At 31.7% G+C, this 20,464-nt stretch overlaps 1 protein-coding gene across 1 annotated transcript; it reads left to right on the top strand.

The window, feature by feature from the left end:
* Positions 1 to 273: 273 nt before the first annotated feature.
* On the top strand, positions 274 to 17,437 carry LOC108912682 (claspin-like). Its single transcript, XM_018718000.1, has 12 exons — positions 274 to 765; positions 1,103 to 1,267; positions 2,044 to 2,267; positions 3,773 to 4,672; positions 7,033 to 7,676; positions 7,733 to 7,878; positions 7,935 to 8,063; positions 8,130 to 8,700; positions 13,543 to 13,686; positions 13,737 to 14,332; positions 17,025 to 17,186; positions 17,241 to 17,437. The coding sequence occupies exons 1-12, from the start codon at positions 322 to 324 to the stop codon at positions 17,364 to 17,366; spliced, it is 4,251 nt and encodes a 1,416-aa protein (XP_018573516.1). The 5' UTR covers positions 274 to 321; the 3' UTR covers positions 17,367 to 17,437.
* The last annotated feature ends 3,027 nt before the right edge of the window (positions 17,438 to 20,464 follow it).

Here is a 20,464-nt window from a genome sequence, read left to right as displayed (position 1 = left end):
CTGTAGTGTGGTTGGTTTCGCTACAGAACAGAAATGATATAATTTTTATTCTATGGTTTGGCGGTAAATCTTTTGACTTTGCTTGCAACTTTTAGGTTATTATTGGTTATTGTGATTCTACTATTTTACTAATTGTTTCGTCTATTAAAAATGTGAAGTTTTTTCTTTTTAATTTGTCTTACTAGTTTATATGATTTTAAGTAAAAATGTTTTAAGTGTTCAAAGAAAACTTTTTAGTATTTATGGTAATTTGAAAAATTGAAAATATTTTTCTTTTTTAAAAAAAATATTGCAGCACCAATCACCAATTAAAAATTAAACATGTCATCTGAAACTGAGACTGATAGTCTCGGAATAGAAAGTACCATGCAAAATAATGACCTAGTGGAGATAGATAATGTAAATGAACAATCTAAAAATGACACTATTCTATGTAACGAAGAGAACAATTTTGTCCTTGATAATGATAATTTTTATAAAGTTAAACGAAAAACGTGTAAAATAATAGATGGTAGCGATTCCGAACATGAGCTTAATTCCACAACGGAGAATGGCAAAAATAATCAAGAAAATCTTGAGAACAGACACAGGACATTAGCAGCAATCGTTGACAGTGACTCGGAGGAAGAAATGGGTCCAGTAATTGCTCATAATAAAAGCTTTTCTGATGATGCCCTAGATACCATTGAACAACCCGTGTTTATTACCAATGCAGAGGGAAAGTTGATTCCAGAAAAAGTTGATATTAACAAAAATATGTCGCAGGTAAATTTTCTCTTATTGAAATATAAAATAATACTGTACCTATATATTTTATAAATCATTTCATATATTTATGTTAAAAAAATTGTGTTATATTGAGTGCTACACTTGCTGAAAGTGTAAATGCAATATAGTTTTAAAATTACATTACAATTTTATATTTTAATTTTGATGTTTTTTTTTTATTTGGCATACGTGGTCCTACAAAAATATGTGAAACTCTTCAAACATTTTAGATATTATAAACACAATAGATTTCTGATAGAGGTAAATGATGGATTTAAAATTACATTTTTGTGATAAATTAATATATTTAAAAAGTGATTACTTATTCTTGAAGGCGATGAGATTGTCAGCATTATGTGACTCGGATAGTTCTGAAGACGAAGCAAGTGTAGAGAATAAATTAGATGAAAATAATTGTTTAGGAGAAACAAATGTCATATCTAAGCAGTATAAGAAGAAACAGAAACCAAAAGAAAATGTAGCTAGAAAACCTAAAAAAGTGAGTTGTCTAATCTTTTATATTTTATATTACATTTATATATTAATATATCTTCAAAAATGAAGGTATTGTAGGAGATAGAACTGTTCAAAGAATATGTAATTTTAAGAACCTCGAGATACGAAAAAGGTTAAAGAATAAAAGACAATTGAATGTATGTATATAGGCCCAACTTATGGTTTTTCTTTTAGTGGAACACCATTGGAAAGACCATCAAAAGAACGTTTCAAAAATATTTTATATATGATACTATCTTTAAAAATTTTTCGAGGTAACTGTTGCCTATTTTCATATATTTTTACGTAGTAAGTAGCTCTGGAACAATATTGACAATTAGAAAGTGATGTTAATCTATCTACTAATAATTAACTTTATAAAATGTTTGCAGAAGCAGAAAGATAATGATATAGTGACAATTTACTTAAAATATATAAAATATCAGCCAGAAATAATTCCAGTACTTAGGTATTATTTAATTTGCATTAAATAAATAGAAAGATTAAAAGTATTTATTAATACATGGGCATGTACCAGAATTTACTTATTTTGATTCGAAGAACGTAGAATTTTGTAAAGACCTTTTGCAGTCTAGATGAGTCAAAAATTTCTTTTAAATCCCTAAACTTTTATTCTTACATTTTTTTCATATCTCGAAGAACAATGAAGAAAGGGGACAATTTTCACGATCCACTCTGTACCTACATATATTTTTAATCCTTAATTTTTATTTTTTTAAATTTGTTTTTTTATTTTATACAAATTGCTATGTATTTTAGATGACTGGTAAAGAAGCTGCGCAACTTAGGAAGGAAATTAAATCTGAGTCTCAGAGAATGCTTAGAGAAAAGAAAATTTCCTTACCTTATCACAAGCCAAAATCTTATACCATAAAAGAGTTCCTTTCTAAGCGGTCCAAATTTTCCTCTGCGGTACCAATAAATGTAAAAGCACCCCCTTCAGTAGCGATCAAGATGTCTGCAGAGCAATTGACTCTTGTTTCGTAAGTCTAATTCAAATATAATTTTGTATAAAAAGTTGTCTAGAATTTTCTTTCAATATTTTCCTTAGTGTACTTTGATACCTTTTTTATATAAAGTTAATTTTGTGAAAATCGATGAGGGAAATATTTGCCTGTAAAAGGCAAAATGTCATAAATGTATAGTCATTAGGTATACATTCGATTCAATTATCAGATATTTTATTGAAAGTTCTGCTAGAGGATCTGTTTTATGGAAACTGTACCTAATACTCATATGTAATTCTGAATTTCTTGAAAATAGTTTGATTAAACAAAATTCACCAATAAATGAATCAATAAATTTCAAAAAATTCTTGGAATGGGGTAAAAATAAAAAGTTGGGCGATAATAATGTTTATATAAAAAGATATCATTGTTTTATATACTATATTCAGAAAATATAGGACGACAATGGGGTTGTCCACTATAAATACAAACCATATACAAATTTGCGTTACTTAAAAACTAGTCTGACGTCATAAGGGGCAATTGAACATGAAGCTAGTAGCGATCCTATTGCATAATTTTGAAGAAGAAAATATGTCAAAATTGTCCATCAAACCTTGCTGCCCTGTTTCCTGTTTTTTTAACAAAAGTGACACTAGTGACAGCAGTCTATCAATTAAGAGTATTTGTGATAATTATTCATTTCCTGATTGTAATGGATTCAACAAAAATTATGTGGTGTTTTGTTCCACATTCCACATAGTCAATTGCATTATCTCCATAAGACTCCCGAACTGCACTATAAATTTCCAATAAATAAATATGTATTTTATATAAACACAATAAAATCATTCTTTAAATATGTTGATCCTTACCTGACTGCTTTTATACCTCTGATTTCTCCAATATTAAAATGCTCGTCTCTTTTTAAAAATTCAATTTATGATCATAAAAATATCAATTTTCGGTAAAATTTGCGAAGTAGCTTTCACAAATCCCGATTCACACATTCTGCTATAATTATTAGGGAAGCTATTAAATGATTATTACTAAATAATAATTTTACTTAATAAATAAATTTGAAGATTAAGGAAAATAACTCGTAGACTTAAAAATATTTTATACGACAGTGTCACCGACAGACTGACACTACTGACAGTACTGACAGTGCGTCTTCTTCCAATTTCTTTCCTTTACACAATCATTTACACATAATTTCACTACAAGGTGCCCATTATGACATCACAGCCGTTTTGAAATGTTATAAAAAAATCAGTTGTAAATAACTATTTTAAAACTATTCTGACACATTTTCCAATCTCTAATTGTGTATATACACTAGTTAGTACGTGTAGAATTATATTATCTACTTTTTGAAATTTGGTCAACAACCCTATTGATGGCCATGCTGTACTGGACACACTGGGCTTATTAATATGTTTAAAACAGCATAAACTAAATATTTTAATATTTATCTAAAATTTATTAATGTTTTAAGAGGAGTACCTGAATAGTATATACATTTTATTATGTATTTTTAGAGAGAAGTTAAAAGAACGTGAAAAGGAAGTGGAACGGTTTTACAAATCAGAAAGCGAATCAGAGGATGACTGTGAGCACAAAGATTATGTTCCTCCATCAGAGGTTGAATCAAGTAATCAAGAAGATAATAAAGAAGTCAATGAGGTAACAGAACACTCAGCAGCACTTCCTGTTGAAAATAAAGATGAAGAACCCCAGTTACAATTAGCTGTATCAGAAAATACGTCAAATGCTGTTGAAAATGCTACAGTTGTTTCAAATGTGTTTGAAAATAGGGTTACTGAGGAAGGACAAATGGATGTATCTGCAAATAATGCAAATTTTAAAGACTGTGATATATTAGACAATATGACAATTGACAATTCAAGTGATGTGGTAGATCAGAATAATACAGATTTGACAGTCATTGACAATCCGAATAAAGAAGTTTCAATTCATAAAGATCTCGGGTCTGGTGATAAGCCCGTGGAGGATTTAGAAATAAATAATGCACCGTCTGAAACGTTGAGAACAGATGAAGGAAAAGAACAATGTTCCATGGACTATGAGTTTAGTTTGGATGGCCTAGACCAAAACTCTGAAACTATCCATGAAACAGAAAATCCTGCAGAGAAGAGGAGCACATTCGAGTATACCGATTTAGTTAGAGAAATTGAAAATTTTGGTTCTGACGATAATCAACTTTCTACCGCTCCTATAGAGCAGCCTAAAAATTTGTCAAAATTGGAGTTAATTAAGGAGAGCTTAGTAAATATTAACCCAAAGTTAACTGGTAGTCCTAATGATGTAATTGACCTAGAAACCGGAGTTGCAAAGCCAAATGAAGTAACAAAACTGATGAAAAGATTTGTAGAGCATAATTTTAAAAAAGCAGTGCCTAAAAATAATGTTGAGCTAAGGTAAATATATTTTTAAAAACAAATTAAGGCAGTATATGTTGACTTGAAATTATGTGGAATCTATAATCCTAAGAAAGCATTCCAACATGGAAGAAAAAACAAAATTTGCATCTGTATCTCCAGGGGGAGATGTTCAATTGTCTTTTTTTTTAAAAGGAATGAAATCATGAAAAATTAGTGAATGAATTAAATTTTAATTTTCCGCAATATTCATTTGCGTTGACATTTCAAAATTGCTGGGGCCGATATATACTAGGTGTTTCCATTTTCATAAGCAGGACTTCAGTAGTATACAGGGTGTTTGGTAAGTCGGTGCATCCCTTGCAGGAAGTTATAGTGCAAATGATTTGTGATATATTTCCTTAATATACCAAATTCCGAAATTCTTAGTTTCTGATCTACAGGGTGATAAAGTTTCAATAAAAAAATGCAAATTTATAAATATTGCGGAAACCGCTCAGAATATTTTAATGACATTTTATAAGCTTTGACAGTTAACAACAATATATGTTTTACGATAAAAATATTGTTTCTAGTTTTACCAGTGGCGTGCGTCTTTCGATATTTTTAAAGAAAAAAATTATGCCACTGATTTTTCTTAAAATAAAAATTATTTTTGAATTCCTTGTTCAATTTGGAAGAGAAAAGGTATCTCGACTGTTTTTCTTATGACGCACCGTTTTCAATTAAAAAAATTTAAATCGATTTATTGCATGGTGTAATCCGGTTTCAACAATTTGAAAAATAGCAGAAATTATGCACTCGGCTTTTTTTTGTACCAATTTTATAACAAAAAATTATTCCTTGCAGTTAACATTATCAATGTAAAAAATTTTTATCAGTTTTTAGATTCACTATTTACTATCTAAACAGAAATTAGCATGTTGGCTGTGCGCTCGTTTTTGTTATTGTTTGACAAAATTAATAATAGCTCACTTTGAGTGTTTGAGTGTGAAGCAATTAAGTGCATAATTTCTGCTATTTTTCAAATTATGAAACCGAATTAAGCCATGCCATAAATCGATTTTATTTGTTTTACACGAAAACAGTGCGTCATAAAAAACAGTCGAGATACCTTTTCTCTTCCAAATTGAACAAGGAATTCAAAAATAATTTTTGTTTTAAGAAAAATCAGTGGTGTATCATTTTTTTCTTTAACAATATTTAGAGACGTGCCTGTGTGCACGTCATTGGTGAAACTGAAAACAATATTTTTATCGTAAAACATGTATTGTTGTTAACTGTCAAAGCCTGTAAAATTTCATTAAAATATTTTGAGAGGTTTCCGCAATATTTATAGATCTGCATTTTTTTTATTAAAACTTAACACCCTGTAGATCGGAAACTAAACGTTTTCGGAATATAGTATATTAAGGAAATATACCACAAATCACTTATAATATAGCCTCCTGAAAGGGATGCATAACCTTACCAAACACCCTGTACAGAGGTTATTTTAAGCAAAATAGTTTCAATTAATATATTCCTCAAACTTATTCTTTTTAAAAAAATGTTTTTCTGTTTTCTCGTGAATGGAAAGAAAGCATATTTTTTGTGTAGAAAAAATATTTGTTGAATTGCCTTCTGCAAACGTGCCAATTTACACAATTTCATGGATTCACCAGTGGAGTACTTACTGGGTGCATTTTAGTATTTTCTTAAAAAATAATGACACCAAAGACTAATGGCAATATACTACCATTTTTAGGATCCTTCAGTATTTTAAGAATAAAAACTATTCTTTAATTTTTTCCTAGGTTGCACAGTTTTCCAATTAATTGATAACATCAATGCACACTGCAATAAAATTTCTAGAATATTACGCGGCTTTGATTTTTACTTACATTGTCAATCAATTGACAGAAGTCAACAGTTTTTCCGTTGTTTAATTCAATAATTTTAAAAACTGGCAGTTTTTGTAACTTATTTAGTAACTTAATTTAGTAAAATAAAATTAAATAATAGATTTTCTTCTTAAAATATCTGATGATTCTAAAAATGGTGGTACATTGCAATTAAGACGTTGTAATTATTTTTATTTTATTTAGAAAATAGTAAAATGCATCTGGTAAGTACACCAATGGTGAATCAATCAACATGAAAATTGGCATGTTTGTAGAAAGTTATAAATATTTCCTCCACATAATAAAATATTATTTCTTTCTATTCACAAGATATTCTACTTTTTTTTAGAAATTTCAACACCCTCTATCTCGAAAAGGAAGATATATTTTGCATAAAATAACCTCCTCTATATGCTATTGTACCGTATATAACTCTTTAATCAGCAAAAAATTCTATTCATCTTTCTAATTTCTGTATTTTAAGATTTTTTCAAGAAAACTAAACTTTCGTTTCAGTATTATCAGTTTTGAAAGTGGCGAAATTCATAAAGAAACCGTAGCAATGAAGCTAGAAGATGAGAGTGACTTAACTGCTGTAGAAGAAAAACCTGGGGCCAAACTGCAAAAGCTTCGAATTGAACTTCAGGATCAAATGGCTCAGAAAAGGTCAGAATGGTGGAAGAAGAAAACAACAGAACAGTCTAACAATGAGAAAACAAATACGGATGAGGGAGAAAATGAGGATTGTGGACCAGATGACGATGATATCCTTGATGATGAGGAGGAAGAGATGGACATTACAGAATCTAGTGAGGAAGAAGAAGAAGAAGTTGAAGAAAATGATCATGTAGATCGCGAGGAAAAGAAAAAGTCGATCTTTATTGATGAAGAAGCAGAAGAGAGTGATGAAGATGGTGAGATTATTGAAGCAACAAGTGAGGATGAAGTAGCTAATCAAGCAGATGATGAAAATGAGATTGATGATGCTTCGGATTGCAACGAAAATGAGGAAGAATCTGAAGCAAGTAATGAAAAACGGTGTGCAAATAAAACATACAAAAAAATATTAAAGGGTTTTTCCGAAGATTCTGATGAAGAGGAGCTGGTGTCAAAATCTGAAGATTTAAAAAAAAATGAAGGTGCAAATAGTGTTACTACTCGTAAGTAGAAAATTAACTTCATGCAACATTTTCTCCCATAGATAATTGATTTTTAGAGGAAGACGATGATATTTTTCCGCCCCATCAACCACAAACTAGTCAGACACCAATCAGGCAAATAACTCAAAAGAAGTCCGATTTTGAATTTTTAACTCCATTATCTTACATAACAGGACTGCAGAATTTTAATTCTGCTTCAAAAGTATTTTTTTATTAATATACATATTCTCACATAAATATGTAATATTATTTTTTCAGAATTTGAAAGATTCCCCAGTTACATCGGTATTTCAAAATATAAATGAACCATCTCCTTTGAAAGAGAAAAACTGGCAGCAAAGTTTACAGAAAAAGTTGTTCATCGATACAGAAATGACAGATTCCCAGGTAAGTCCTTAAAAAATGTGACGATAATGTTGTATTATTAATTGTTTAATTGCTGTAATTTTTTAGGCTGAGGGGCTCTATTGTGAACAGTTTCCTGAAATGCAAGAAGCTGAAGAATCTATTTTAACACATAAAGAACAGCCGGTTGATTCACGTGTTGAGGAATTTCCAAGTACTTTAAATGCCAAAGAGAATGAGGAGCGCTTAGTTGATTTATGCAGTGGTAAATTTCCTTCAACTGCGGAGTTAGTAGAAAACAGATTGGGTGATCAGACACCTTCAACTCAGGATTTATTAAATATTTGTTCTGGTGAATTTACAGGAATAACTCAGAACGGATCTTCAGAAAAACAAGATAATGTTACTGAAACTCCTGCAGATATGTATTCATTTAACACAAATAAAGAAGTAAAAAGTTTGGATGAAGATCAGGATTTGATAATTTCTCAATTAATAGACGAAGAGGAAATGGAAAAATTCAAAAAGAAATTTGAGTCACCATTAATCTCTAACACTCAGAGGCGAATTGTTGAGGAATTCGAAGAAGCACTAACTGGTGGTGGTGTGATTGACTCGGACGATGATACTGACACAGTTGGAGTAAAGAAGAAAAATAAGAAGAGAATAATGTTTTCAGGTAATTTTGTTCATACACAGGATGTTTTATCAAACTTTGAGAACAAATAGATTATCAAAAAATAATTATAGTTTGTTATACAGGGTGTCCCGAAATTCATGCAACAAAATTAGGTCACAGATTCTTAAGACAAATTTAGGGGACCCATATTTTTTATTTTTGCCAAGTGGCCCCCTCTTTCGCACTTACAGCCCAGTGAAGTCCGCCCCTAAGAATAATCTTTTTTTTTATATCAGAATCCTGTTGTACGAGAATCACTAAATTTGGTACACAGGGGTTTGATGACATGTGGAATCTGATGGTGCTACGTTTTTGGCGGGGGAACCCCCTTAAGACAATTTTTCGTGTACCCCCTTGTCTTTGGGAGTCAAAAATATTTGGTCTCGTATTTAAATTTCTTAAAAATTATCAGTCCAGTAGAAAGCCATTAAAGAACCCTGCACTTTTTTTATGGGAAGTGGGTTTTGGCCAATTTTTTTGAAACTTCGCAGGTTGATAGTTCTTAACATGTAGATCAAAAGTCTCAATGGGCACAAAGCCCCAAATCCACCCCTTCCCCCCAAAAAACTGCCTCCAAGTAGCGGGGGCGATTTAACTGATTTCTGCATGTAAAACAATTTATTTTTTTAATCAACGACCCCAAACAACCACATTTTTGATTATCAAACTGCCCCACTTGACAACGCCCCTCACACACCCCCCGTACCCTACAAATCAGCCTACGGATTTTCCAGATTACTGTATTTTATAGTTGTACGTATTTTTTGCACATATATTTTTTGCTTGTATTTTTTCACACTGAATTCGAATCTGCAACTCAATTTTACGAAATCGGGTCAGGAAAATTGTTATTAACAATTTAATTGTTTATATAGCTGTAGAAAGTTTATTTGTGAATTTATGAAAAAATATTTCAAGTAAAAGTTATTTATTTTGACTAAATCTAAAAAAAAGTTTTTGTGATTTTTTCGAAAAAGTGATATTCAAGCTGTAAAACGCTGTTAAACTTACACGTGTATATACAGCTATCATACGTATACTCTGTGTTAAACTTTGGTGGCGTTTTAAAGCTAAAACATTGATTTTTCGAAGAAACCACGAATAGTTTTTTTTAGATTTCATTGAAATAAACAACTTTTATTTGAAACTTTTTTTCATAAAACGACAAGTAAACTCCTCGCTACTTGGAGGCAGTTTTTGGGGGGGAAGGGGTGGATTTGGGGCTTTGTGCCCATTGAGACTTTTGATCTACTTGTTAAGAACTAACAACCTACAAAGTTTTAAAAAAATTGGCTGAAATCCACTTCCCATAAGAAACTTTTTTTGTCTCTTTATACTTTTTTCGTAAAACGCAATATTTTCGAGAAAAATGTCAAAATGTGATCAAATGCATATCGTGATTCACCATTTTCCTCAAAAACATTGCGTTTTATGAAAAAATTATCGAGACAAAAAAGTTTATAAATTCAATGGCTTTCTAGCTAACTGATACATAATTAAAAAAAAAAAAATCAAATTTGCGACCAAATTTTTCTGGTTCCAAAGACAAGGGGGCCCACGAAAAAGTGTCTTAAGGGGGTTTCTCGCCAAAAAGCGTAGCACTGTGAGATTCGACATATCATAAAACCCCTGTGTACCAAATTTAGTGATTCTCGTCCAACATGGTTTTGAGATATAAACTCTGTAACTTCGAAAGAGGGGGCCAGTTGGCAAAAAGAAAAAATACGGGTCCCCTAAATTTGTCTTATGAATTTCGGGGCACCCTGTATGTACAGACGGGATGTAACTTTGAATGGAAGTTATATTTATATGAGGGCATTGATCTTTAGAAACCCATAATTTTGTTTCTTCCATTCCATTGAAAAAAACATTTTAATTTTATATCCCTCTTCTGAACAGGCTAGTGTTACCCCAAACAACCATATGCACCAGTTACAATGTGTGCATGCATAGTTTTGTCAAATCTCATCTTTCTTGATTTGTATATGTACATATTTTTTCATAAATATCACACAGAAATTTAACAATGAAGATACATAAACACATCATACAGAAAAACGAATACATCAGAGCTGAAATTGGCGGGTTTACATACCGTAGGTATTACAAACACCTTGTAAACGAATAAATTGCATATTAAAATAAGTGTAATAAAATTAAATAATAACATATTCACCCATTCTCGTTTTGCCGAATTAACTTTGTTTTATGTTGCTTAGTATTTTCATTGTCATATCACATCAGAGGTACCTATTGATATTACGCAAGTCAACTAAAACAGGTCATTAACATTGAGATTCATAAACTAAACACATTACTTTATAAAAAAATAGCAAATAATTTTTTTCGAAAACTTTAGTTTCGAACTATTCGACAATAGTTTAAGGGCAATTTAAAAATCGAAATATAACTTGATTATTGATAAAATTAAATGAAAAATCAGATTGGTATTCAGGGGAACATTTGAAGAACATTTTTCAGATATGGCGTGTTAAAGTTTTTTTAAGAAAAAGTTTTTCTCAAGTATTTCATAGAATGTTTTTGACCTCAAAAACCCAGTTTTAAAATTTTTCAGTTTTACTCTGCTCCAAGAAATTAATGTGTAACTAAACAATTTTAATAACTTAATATTAATCTGTAAATAACAAAACGTTACGTGTTTAACAATTAATTTAAGAATTTAAAACTTCTAAAGTTAGAAATTTGTTGTATGAAAACAAGCAACATTTTTAATTAAGTTAATATCAAGTATTTCTGCCTTTGTTTTGGAGTAAATCTTTGCATCAACAGTTTATGTTCAAAATAAACATTTGATTATGGTTTTGAATCAGTCTTGATTAGGATGATCTCTTAATTGATTTCCAAACATATTTGAGGCATGTTTAATGGGATGGAGACCTGGAGTTGTCCTGCCAGACCATCTTCTTCTTTTCTAGTGGTTGGTCTTAATAAGTTCCATGACACCATAGCCTAATTAGGCCTATTGTGTGTCCCACTACTAGTCCTGTTCAGCAAGTAGTTTTGTCCTTTTGACAAAGTCCAAAAGCTTCCTTGCTGACACTTCTCTCAGTTCCTTGGGTTCCAAATAGGGTCTCCCCAGGAGCGTCATTCTACTAAGTGCAAATCCTGGGCACTCGCCGAGTCACGTCCTCGGCAGATCGGACTGTCTACAAGCTTTAGCTTATGTAGATGTTTCCTAAAGTGACAGTGTCCCATTATGAGTCCCGCCACTCTCCTGAGTTTATTCAAGCTCAGTAAATCGTTTGCTCTTTCCTTCAAGGGATACTCCATGAGCTCCTTAGAATGGCTATGTCCTGGTCTTGAAGTCCAGTATTTCCTATGTTCTGTCTCGATCCTTTTGCTCAGAGCCTGCCTGATCACACTGGGAGATGTGCCACAGAAGGGCTCCGGGCCAATGAACTCTGTCTCGGATCCCTTCCAAGCAAGTTCATCCGCTTTCTCGTTCCTACAAATGCCTTTGTGCCATGGCACCCTGCCAGACCATCACATTAATTCCAACTTCCACATTTTAGATCTGGTATTTTAATTCCTTGAAACAGTGCATTAGTGCTTTAGAAAAAGTGTGGGTGTCTTAATTAAAAAAAAACTCTTAGGCCATTGGCAAAAATTAAAAATGATAATAGAGTGCTCTTCAAATTTTAACCTAAAATTAACAACAATAGAATGTATTTACAAAAAGCATTTTATGAATAGAAATTATATATTTTCCCACTAGCAAATAATATTGAAACATAATTTGAAAAATATATGTAAAATATTGCCTAGGATAAACGATACATCCGGTGTAATAGAAAATAACTTTAAAATGTTTGGAAATTTTTTTCGTACCTTTTGTTTGAGACATTTTTTAATTTTATTATTAACACAGTTACAGAGCAATATGTTTTAAGTAAAACAACCGTGAAATTTCTATCTTAATAAAAATGTTTTATTTAGAAATAAGCGATTTATAAAAGCTGTTTTACATTTACAATTTATTGATGAATTAATTCATGAAGTCGCTTCATCAAGAAATTGGAGAAATGTAAAGCAATAAATCTGCTATCAAATAACTTCATGAATTTATTCACCATGTTCTTGACGAATTAGAACATGGTTCTAATTTTCGTTTATTTCTTCTTGAAGTTCAGAAGTACCAACCCAACAGATTTCCAGCCTCAGATCAGTAATGAGGTTATGTTATTGGAATATGTAAATAATTGTGCGGCGTCGTACTAGTTTTACAATGTTTTTACTGATTTGTTACAAAAACTAATATTTATATAATATGGGTCAAAACGGTACCACTGTTGTATCACTACAATTATGAGTGGAAAGGTGACATTTTTGAAATTTATTTGCTTCTTTGATTTGTTGGTAGAACTGATTCATGCGTCAAAAAACTTGACAGTCTGTAGCAGTGTAAAACCACACTGTTTATCAATAAATTCGTGAATTAATTCATGAAGAACTTCATCAATTTGTTCATGAATAAATTGTCAATGTAAAACAGCTATAAGAAAAATTCATGACCACATTTTTTTTATTGTAAAATGAACAGTTTTGTATTTTGTCAATGGCATATTTTTTATAAAGACACTCTTTTATAAAACCCTGATAAAATTGAAACATTTAAAACAATTGTTGCCAAAAATATTCTGTAAAATTTGAATGTTTTTTTTTCGAAAATAGCTTTTTAACACCTTATATCTTGAAACAGTAATTTTTTTTTGAATATATATGTATAAAATACTATTATTTTGATTATCTAGCCGTTTCTAAAAATTTTACAAAAAAATAGTCAATCTTTATGTATGAAATGATTATTTCATACTTTTGCAGATGATGAAGATTCTGAAGATGAGAACGATGAAGAAGTCATAGATTTACAAGACGAAATTGATGATGATGAAGACAGTAATATAGCACCAGATAATGTAGCTTATGACTCTGAAGAAAATGAAATAGGAGTTCTGGATGATGATTGTAAGTTTGAAACAATGTGGAATTATATATTTCTACCAACATTTTTTCAGACGGCACAAACATGAAAAAATTGAAACCTTCAGATTTCTTTGAAAACGAGGCCGAATTGTCAGAATCGGAATGGGATAGTGCAGACGAAGATGAAAAAGATTTAGATACGATGGAGTTTGAACAAGGTGACGATGAAAAATTTGATGAAAAACAAATTAGAACTGACTTGGAAAAGATTCACATGCGAAGAATGTTGGATGATGACACACGAGAGGTCAAATTATTACAAGAAATGTTATTGGAGGATGGTGAATTACATGGTACCGGCAGAGAAAGACAGTTTAAATGGAAGAATATTGATTCCGTTATTGAATCGAATGAAACAAGAAAGGAAGAGGATGATGTATATCTAGAGGAAGAAGAAAGTGAGGAACAGTGGAGGAAAAGGAGGCATGAAAGAGAAATGTTTCTAAAGAAGAAGCTGATCAACTCGCAGGATTTGGATGACGATAATCTCTTAAGTGACAGCCAGTTGCTGAAAATTGGACAGAAAGTCTTACAGAGGAGTCAGTCGAATTCACAAAATAGTACACCCATTGATAAAAACAACATTGTATCAGAGAGTCCCGTTTTAAAGCAGTCATTTACTTTATTGGTAAGTTATTTTTTTTGCAGTCAGTATATGATGGGACACTAAGGCTGTGTTCAGCGAATGGTCGGACCAGTCAAAGTTGTTCAGCGCTCAAATATTTTGGGGATCAGCCCAATCAGCTGAATATTGGGCAGGTTTTAATACAGTTAATACAAATCCATTCAGCGAATTGTTTGACTAAAGAAGTTTGACCGGACTAGTCCGACCATTCACTGACCACAGCCTAACAGGTCTTTCAAATGGACTGTATATTAAAAAAAATTGAATATCAAAAAAACTCACCAAAATCTATTCAATTGATTTTATTTTGTGTCGAGAGTAGGAGAGAAAGTAGAAAAGAAAATGTGTTCGACAAAATTCGCTATTTGCGCTTCACTTGCAGAGTCTATTAAACAAAATAGTTAATTTTGAAACATGTATAGTGAAACAGCTAATAAAAATTTAATATGAGTATTTCTGAAAATTCTACCAAATTTTTAAACAAAATTGAATTAAATTTACCATCCTGAATTCTCGAAAAGGGCATGGGCCTAGCTACAACATTTGCTTGGGCTGGGCTCAGGCCTGCAAGCTGTATGGTGGCTTCTAAAAAAAACAAAAGGTCTCTGCAATTAGCGACTTACCAATATCACAGGAGGAGGGCCCCTAAGGCCGGTTTTTGGCCTAATTTATTTTTGGTTGAAAAATCTAAAAAAATTTTTTTTAGTACCTACTAGCAATACTGAATCGTTTCCACCCTAAACGGACCAACCCCCTCACCCTCCTTTCCCCCTCCACCCCCTTAAATGGTGGGGAAACCATAGCTTATTACAGGAATCTTTAAAGAGTTTAGAGATGCGAAAGACATTCAATTCCTATGAATCTTACATGTGAAGAGTTTTTTGGGTCGCTGATCACGAATCTGGTCTCAGAATAACGAAATTCAAAATGGCGGATCCTATATGGCGGACAAGAAAATTGAAATGTCTTCAAAATGCATGAATTTTTTTGTAATGAGGTTTTTGGGTCTATGATTACGAATCTGGACTCTAAATCACGAAATTCAAAATGGCGGATTCAATATGGCCGACGAAAAAATTAAAATGTCTTTAAACTGCATGAATTTTTGTGTAGTAGTAAAGTAAAAAATAAAAAGATAACAATTATATCAACGTGTATGTGTATATTGACTGCAGAATCGTAATTAGCGATCCAAAACACCCCTCAACAATATTTGTGCATTTTGAAGACATTTCAATTTTTATACTGGCCAAATGGGATACCGAAAGACACAAAAACCCCCAATACAAAAATTCGTGCATTGTGAGATATTTTAATTTTTTTGTCCGCCATATTGGATCCGCCATCTTGAATTTCGAGATTCTGAGACCAGATTCGTGATCAGCGGCCCAAAAAACTCTTCATATGTAAGATTCATAGGAATTGAATGTCTTTTGCATCTCTAAACTCTTTAAAGATTCCTGTAATAAGCAATGGTTTCCCCACCATTTAAGGGGGTGAAGGGGGAAAGGAGGGTGAGGGTGTTGGTCTGTTTATGGTGGAAATAATTCAGTATTGCTAGTAGGTACTAAAAAAAATTTTTTCAGCCAAAAATAAATTAGGCCAAAAACCGGCCGTAGGGGCCCTACTCCTTTGAACACGTTTTAATTTGATCCTAAAAAAAACCGCGCATTACCGATATGACAAAGATAAGTTGATAATATTAGATGTTTTTCTGGGGTGAGTACTGGGCCTTCTGGGGGTGTGCCGTGCACATCCCTGCTCCCCCCTAGCTACGCCCATGGAAAAGGGTTAGACACATGCAAATAATTATCTTTTTATAATCAACAGATACAAACGGATTTTCTTATTTTTCTCAAAATCTTCATTTTATATAAGTTGCGACACGAAGTTAAAAGAATGGAATATTACTATCAAATAAAAATTTCAATATAAAGGGTACATTTTTTAATCTGAAACTTTCAAATATTTCGATAAATCAATCCAGATAGGAAATACATTGTTAAATTTAGTCCCCCTCTAGTCCTTCTTTTGTATGGTTACCGAAAATTTAATTTTTACAATAGATATTATTAGGAAAAATTTGTATTTTTTAATTTTGATGCAATTTCCATCAGCCCGTTTTGGCAATATATTAACAAATTGATTTATTTCCAATCACATACATAATTAAGTTATTTTTGACAGTTTTTTTTTACTATTAACGAACTATTATTTTCCACCTTGGTAAAAAATTGTCACTTTCAACCCAGGTGGAAAGGAAAATAAATTGGTCATATTTTAATATTTTGTTGTTTTTATCTAAATTTGTAATCCCTGTGCTTCTTTCGAAGAAACTGGTCTGTAACGAACATTACCTGAACTTGTTCCGGATAAAAATAGGAAATAATTATTTATCGTATCACAGTGACGAAGGTCTTATTAGTTTGACACTTGTTCATTTGGACTAATATTAATAAGTAAAATTTATTTTTATTCATATGCATTTTTTGTTGACAATAAAGTAGTATACAAAAGTTGGTGAATATACTCATTTCCTGTTTCGAGATTAAGTTTACCTCAACATTAACTCAATTAACTTCTTAATCTCTCGACATAACGAGCCACTTTCCATCTTGGTTTTTAATATACTATTCTTTTAAAGTAATTTTCTTTACTTGGCACTTTATTTCTATGAAAAAAATTCTTCTTTTAGAGCAAAAGGGGTTCATTTTTGAGTCGAAATGACCAAGTGCTGCAGAGGCTAGCTGAATATAATAAAGTGACATCTGTGACTTTGGGGACAGCCACAGCAAAAAATTCTAGGAATTTTCTTTTTCAAACTGTCACCGTGGAAGAAACTTCAGTTGTTAGTAAAGTGAGTGAATTAATCAAAGGAAGCTAATACCTTCAGCTTACAATTTTTTTTTAGGATAAAAAAAGAAAGGCTACAGATGGAACACCCAGTGTGATTAAAAAATTGCGTTTAACTAGCAATTTAAGTCCAGCTGTCAAGAGAAAGCCTAGTACCAAAACTAAGCTGTTCGGCAATTGGTAGAGTAGATTATTTATTTTGACTGTGTTAGTTTTAAAAATTTTTAATATAGATTGATATTGTTTTAGTTTAAATTCTTTTTTTAATATATCCCAGTACCATTATACCTAAATATTCTGTACCATTTCTCATCCTGTTCAATCTCAAGAAATTTGTTATCAGATTGTTTCTTGATCTAATACTATACGTAGTTCTAGTCTGAAATGTGCTCAGATTTTGTTTTATGTACATGAGACATTGAAGTATACAGGGTGGTTCATAACTTATCCAAAAAAATTTGGGAATAGATGCGGCATGAGAAATGGAGTCAATATCTTAAAAAAAAATTTGTGTAAAATCCTTATAGTTTTCGAGAAAAAAATTATTGAAGTTGTACATTCAACCATTACATAGCTGGACAACAGTAATCTCTAGCGCCATTTGCAATATGCATGGAGAGCCACGTAGCCTTTGCGACTCCGAATACTGAATTCCGATTTTACAATCGTCGTTGTGTTAGTGTTTACCTGTTATCTGTGGTGTTTACAATAGTTTTTTAGTAGTTGGTGTCAAAAATGGTTTACGTGTATAGCAACACGAAGTTGATGGATATCGTTTTAATTTATGGTGAAGCAAGAGAACATTTTGTATTATGGTGAAGCATTTGTGTTATGGTGAAGCAAGATAAAATTTGTGTTAGTTCGTAGAAACTGAGTAAGATGGACCCAAATATGTTTACACGTCGGTGGATAAAATTTTGAACAGTTGTAACATTAGGTGTCAATTATTTTATTATTTAAAACCACAAACTAATTTTATTAATTAATAATAACAATACAGCAGGGCCTCGATAATCCGAACACCGAAAATTTATACCCTGTTCGGATTCACGAAGCGTTCGGATTATAGTATGTAGACATTTTGAAAGGGATTTTTCGAAATAAAACAAAAATATTTTACATTATAATATATTTATTTAAGTATGTACGTTAGATGTATGTTAGATACAATGCTATTAATCACATTTTTTAAAGAATTCCACTATAGTGCTTTGACGAGTAGTATTTAGCGACATAGAAAATGCTTTATTCCTTAATTTACGTAACAGCATTTTTTCCAGAATAGAAATGTCGACTTCATCTGCCCATTCCAAACAAAAAACGCACTGCGTATGGCACTGGCGAGACAGAAACTGTGAGAAACGGCGGTTGCGCAGGGGTAAGGGGGGTCGTTCGGATTATAGAGGCGTTCGAACTAGCTGGGGTACGGATTATTAAGGCCCTGCTGTAGTGGCAAAAGCAATTTGCTGATATAAAATAGGTGCTATAAAATTCTATTTCTTTCTTTGTGAAAGTTTTTGTCCGTTTTTATCACACTTTCCGCCATGCCAGCATTGGGCAAGGTCAGGTTTTACAGTGGACCAGTTTCCAGTGCAGAAGTGTATTTTTAAATTATTTTTGAACTGCCCTTTTTGATTTTTTCTTTACAAAATTGTATTTGTAAGAGCCCTGTACATTTAAATTTTTTTTTCTGAATTTCTGAATCACCCTGTATAGATGCATGGAACGGTAAGTATAATTAATTTAATAAATTGTTTCTTACAATTTCTGTATAAACCAATCCAGTCATAATTTTAACAGCTTTTCTGGTGGGCAAATACATTCTTACAAGTTGCATGCCCCGAAACAAGAATAGCATAAGATATTCAATGAATGAATCAGTAATAAGTAATTTTTAAAGTATTTAATGATACTTTGCCTACAAGGTTCTGTAGTATTTACATATATTTGTAGATTTTTTTGCAAATATATTTGTGTATTGATCCCACAGCAATTTAGAATCCAAATATACGCCCAGGAATTTAACAAAATGCCTATTTATGTCTTTCAATTTCTCTTAAGGTAAATACATATAATGGTCTTAGTCTTAGCTATATTTAAAGCGAGTTTATTACTAGTAAACCACTTCTGAACATTTGACTGTAAACTAGGAACATCTTCTAGTAAATATAACAATTTTTTATTTCTTATTGATATGCTATTATCATCAGCAAATAAAATATTTAAGACTACATCATTTATCGAATTCATAAAATCATTCATGTATATTAAAAGAAGTGTTAGTCCTAGTATGGATCCTTGAGGTACTCCATGTTTAACATATTCTAAGCTCTCTATCCCATTTGATTTCAATTTATCAACCAAAATAGATAGATAAATATTTATTTGACCACTGTTTACATACATTCGTACAAATGTGTACTGTAAAACAGTTGGTATTGTTATAAAAAAATACAATGTACAAATCCTATACACAGCGTTAAAACAATTTTAACAAAAATCATACATTCGTACAAATTATACTCTGATATGTAGAACCATTTCTGCTGTCATAACTTAAGTTAAAAACATATAAATCCTATACAGAACCATTAAAACAAGTGGCGGCTCGTAATATTGAGAATGGGTGAAACATATTCATTGATTGACTAAAAAGAAAAAAAAAAGCGCCGCTGGCGAAAATTTTCAAATTTTCAAGGTCAAACGGCTTTAAATGAATCTGGAAATTTTTAGTTGCATTTGCAATATTACCGAAAAACTGACGTTCGCGAGAAGGATTTTCATTTAGATTTTGTAAAAAATAGAAATATTAGTTCGGCTTGTGGACTTTTGCGAACATTAACGCACACCATATATGTTCTAAAGAAGCTTCGTGGTTACGACAGCCTCGCGTGACGTTCCCAAAATTGTTAAATCCCTTCTAATTCCACACGCCCGACTTTACATCCAATTAAACACGGCATACAGAAAAGTTTTTTTAAATAAACACTTCCACAGAACCACTTATACTCCGAATACCATTTATTTCGAATCTTCCGAACATACACTTTGTCTTTTGACTTCCCCCGTTTTTCCACATCCAGAGAAGGCACAGGTCTCTCGCAATTTAAAAAATCCTTTTTGTCCGCAATTTTCCATCTCGAAAATGACGTTTTCAATAAAATACATACTGGATCATACATAGGAAACATTTCTACAATTATTGATAAAAAACAAATATTAAGAAAGAGCCGTTATAATCGTGCACTGGGCGACGCACTCACGTGTTGGTCGCCTCGTTGC

This window comes from Anoplophora glabripennis, unplaced genomic scaffold (genome assembly GCF_000390285.2).
Source record: "Anoplophora glabripennis isolate ALB-LARVAE unplaced genomic scaffold, Agla_2.0 scaffold689, whole genome shotgun sequence".
Classification (NCBI taxonomy): Eukaryota; Metazoa; Arthropoda; class Insecta; order Coleoptera; family Cerambycidae; genus Anoplophora; species Anoplophora glabripennis.
The sequence above is the reverse complement of the archived record's forward strand: the minus strand, read 5'-3'. Positions and strand labels throughout refer to the sequence as shown.

Excerpts from the sequence above, each read along its gene's own strand:
- LOC108912682 (XM_018718000.1), top strand. The coding sequence starts at position 322 with ATGTCATCTGAAACTGAGACTGATAGTCTCGGAATAGAAAGTACCATG. Across the intron at positions 8,064-8,129 it reads CAGAAATGACAGATTCCCAG|GCTGAGGGGCTCTATTGTGA; the intron begins GTAAGTCCTTAA and ends GTAATTTTTTAG. Across the intron at positions 8,701-13,542 it reads GAAGAGAATAATGTTTTCAG|ATGATGAAGATTCTGAAGAT; the intron begins GTAATTTTGTTC and ends ATACTTTTGCAG.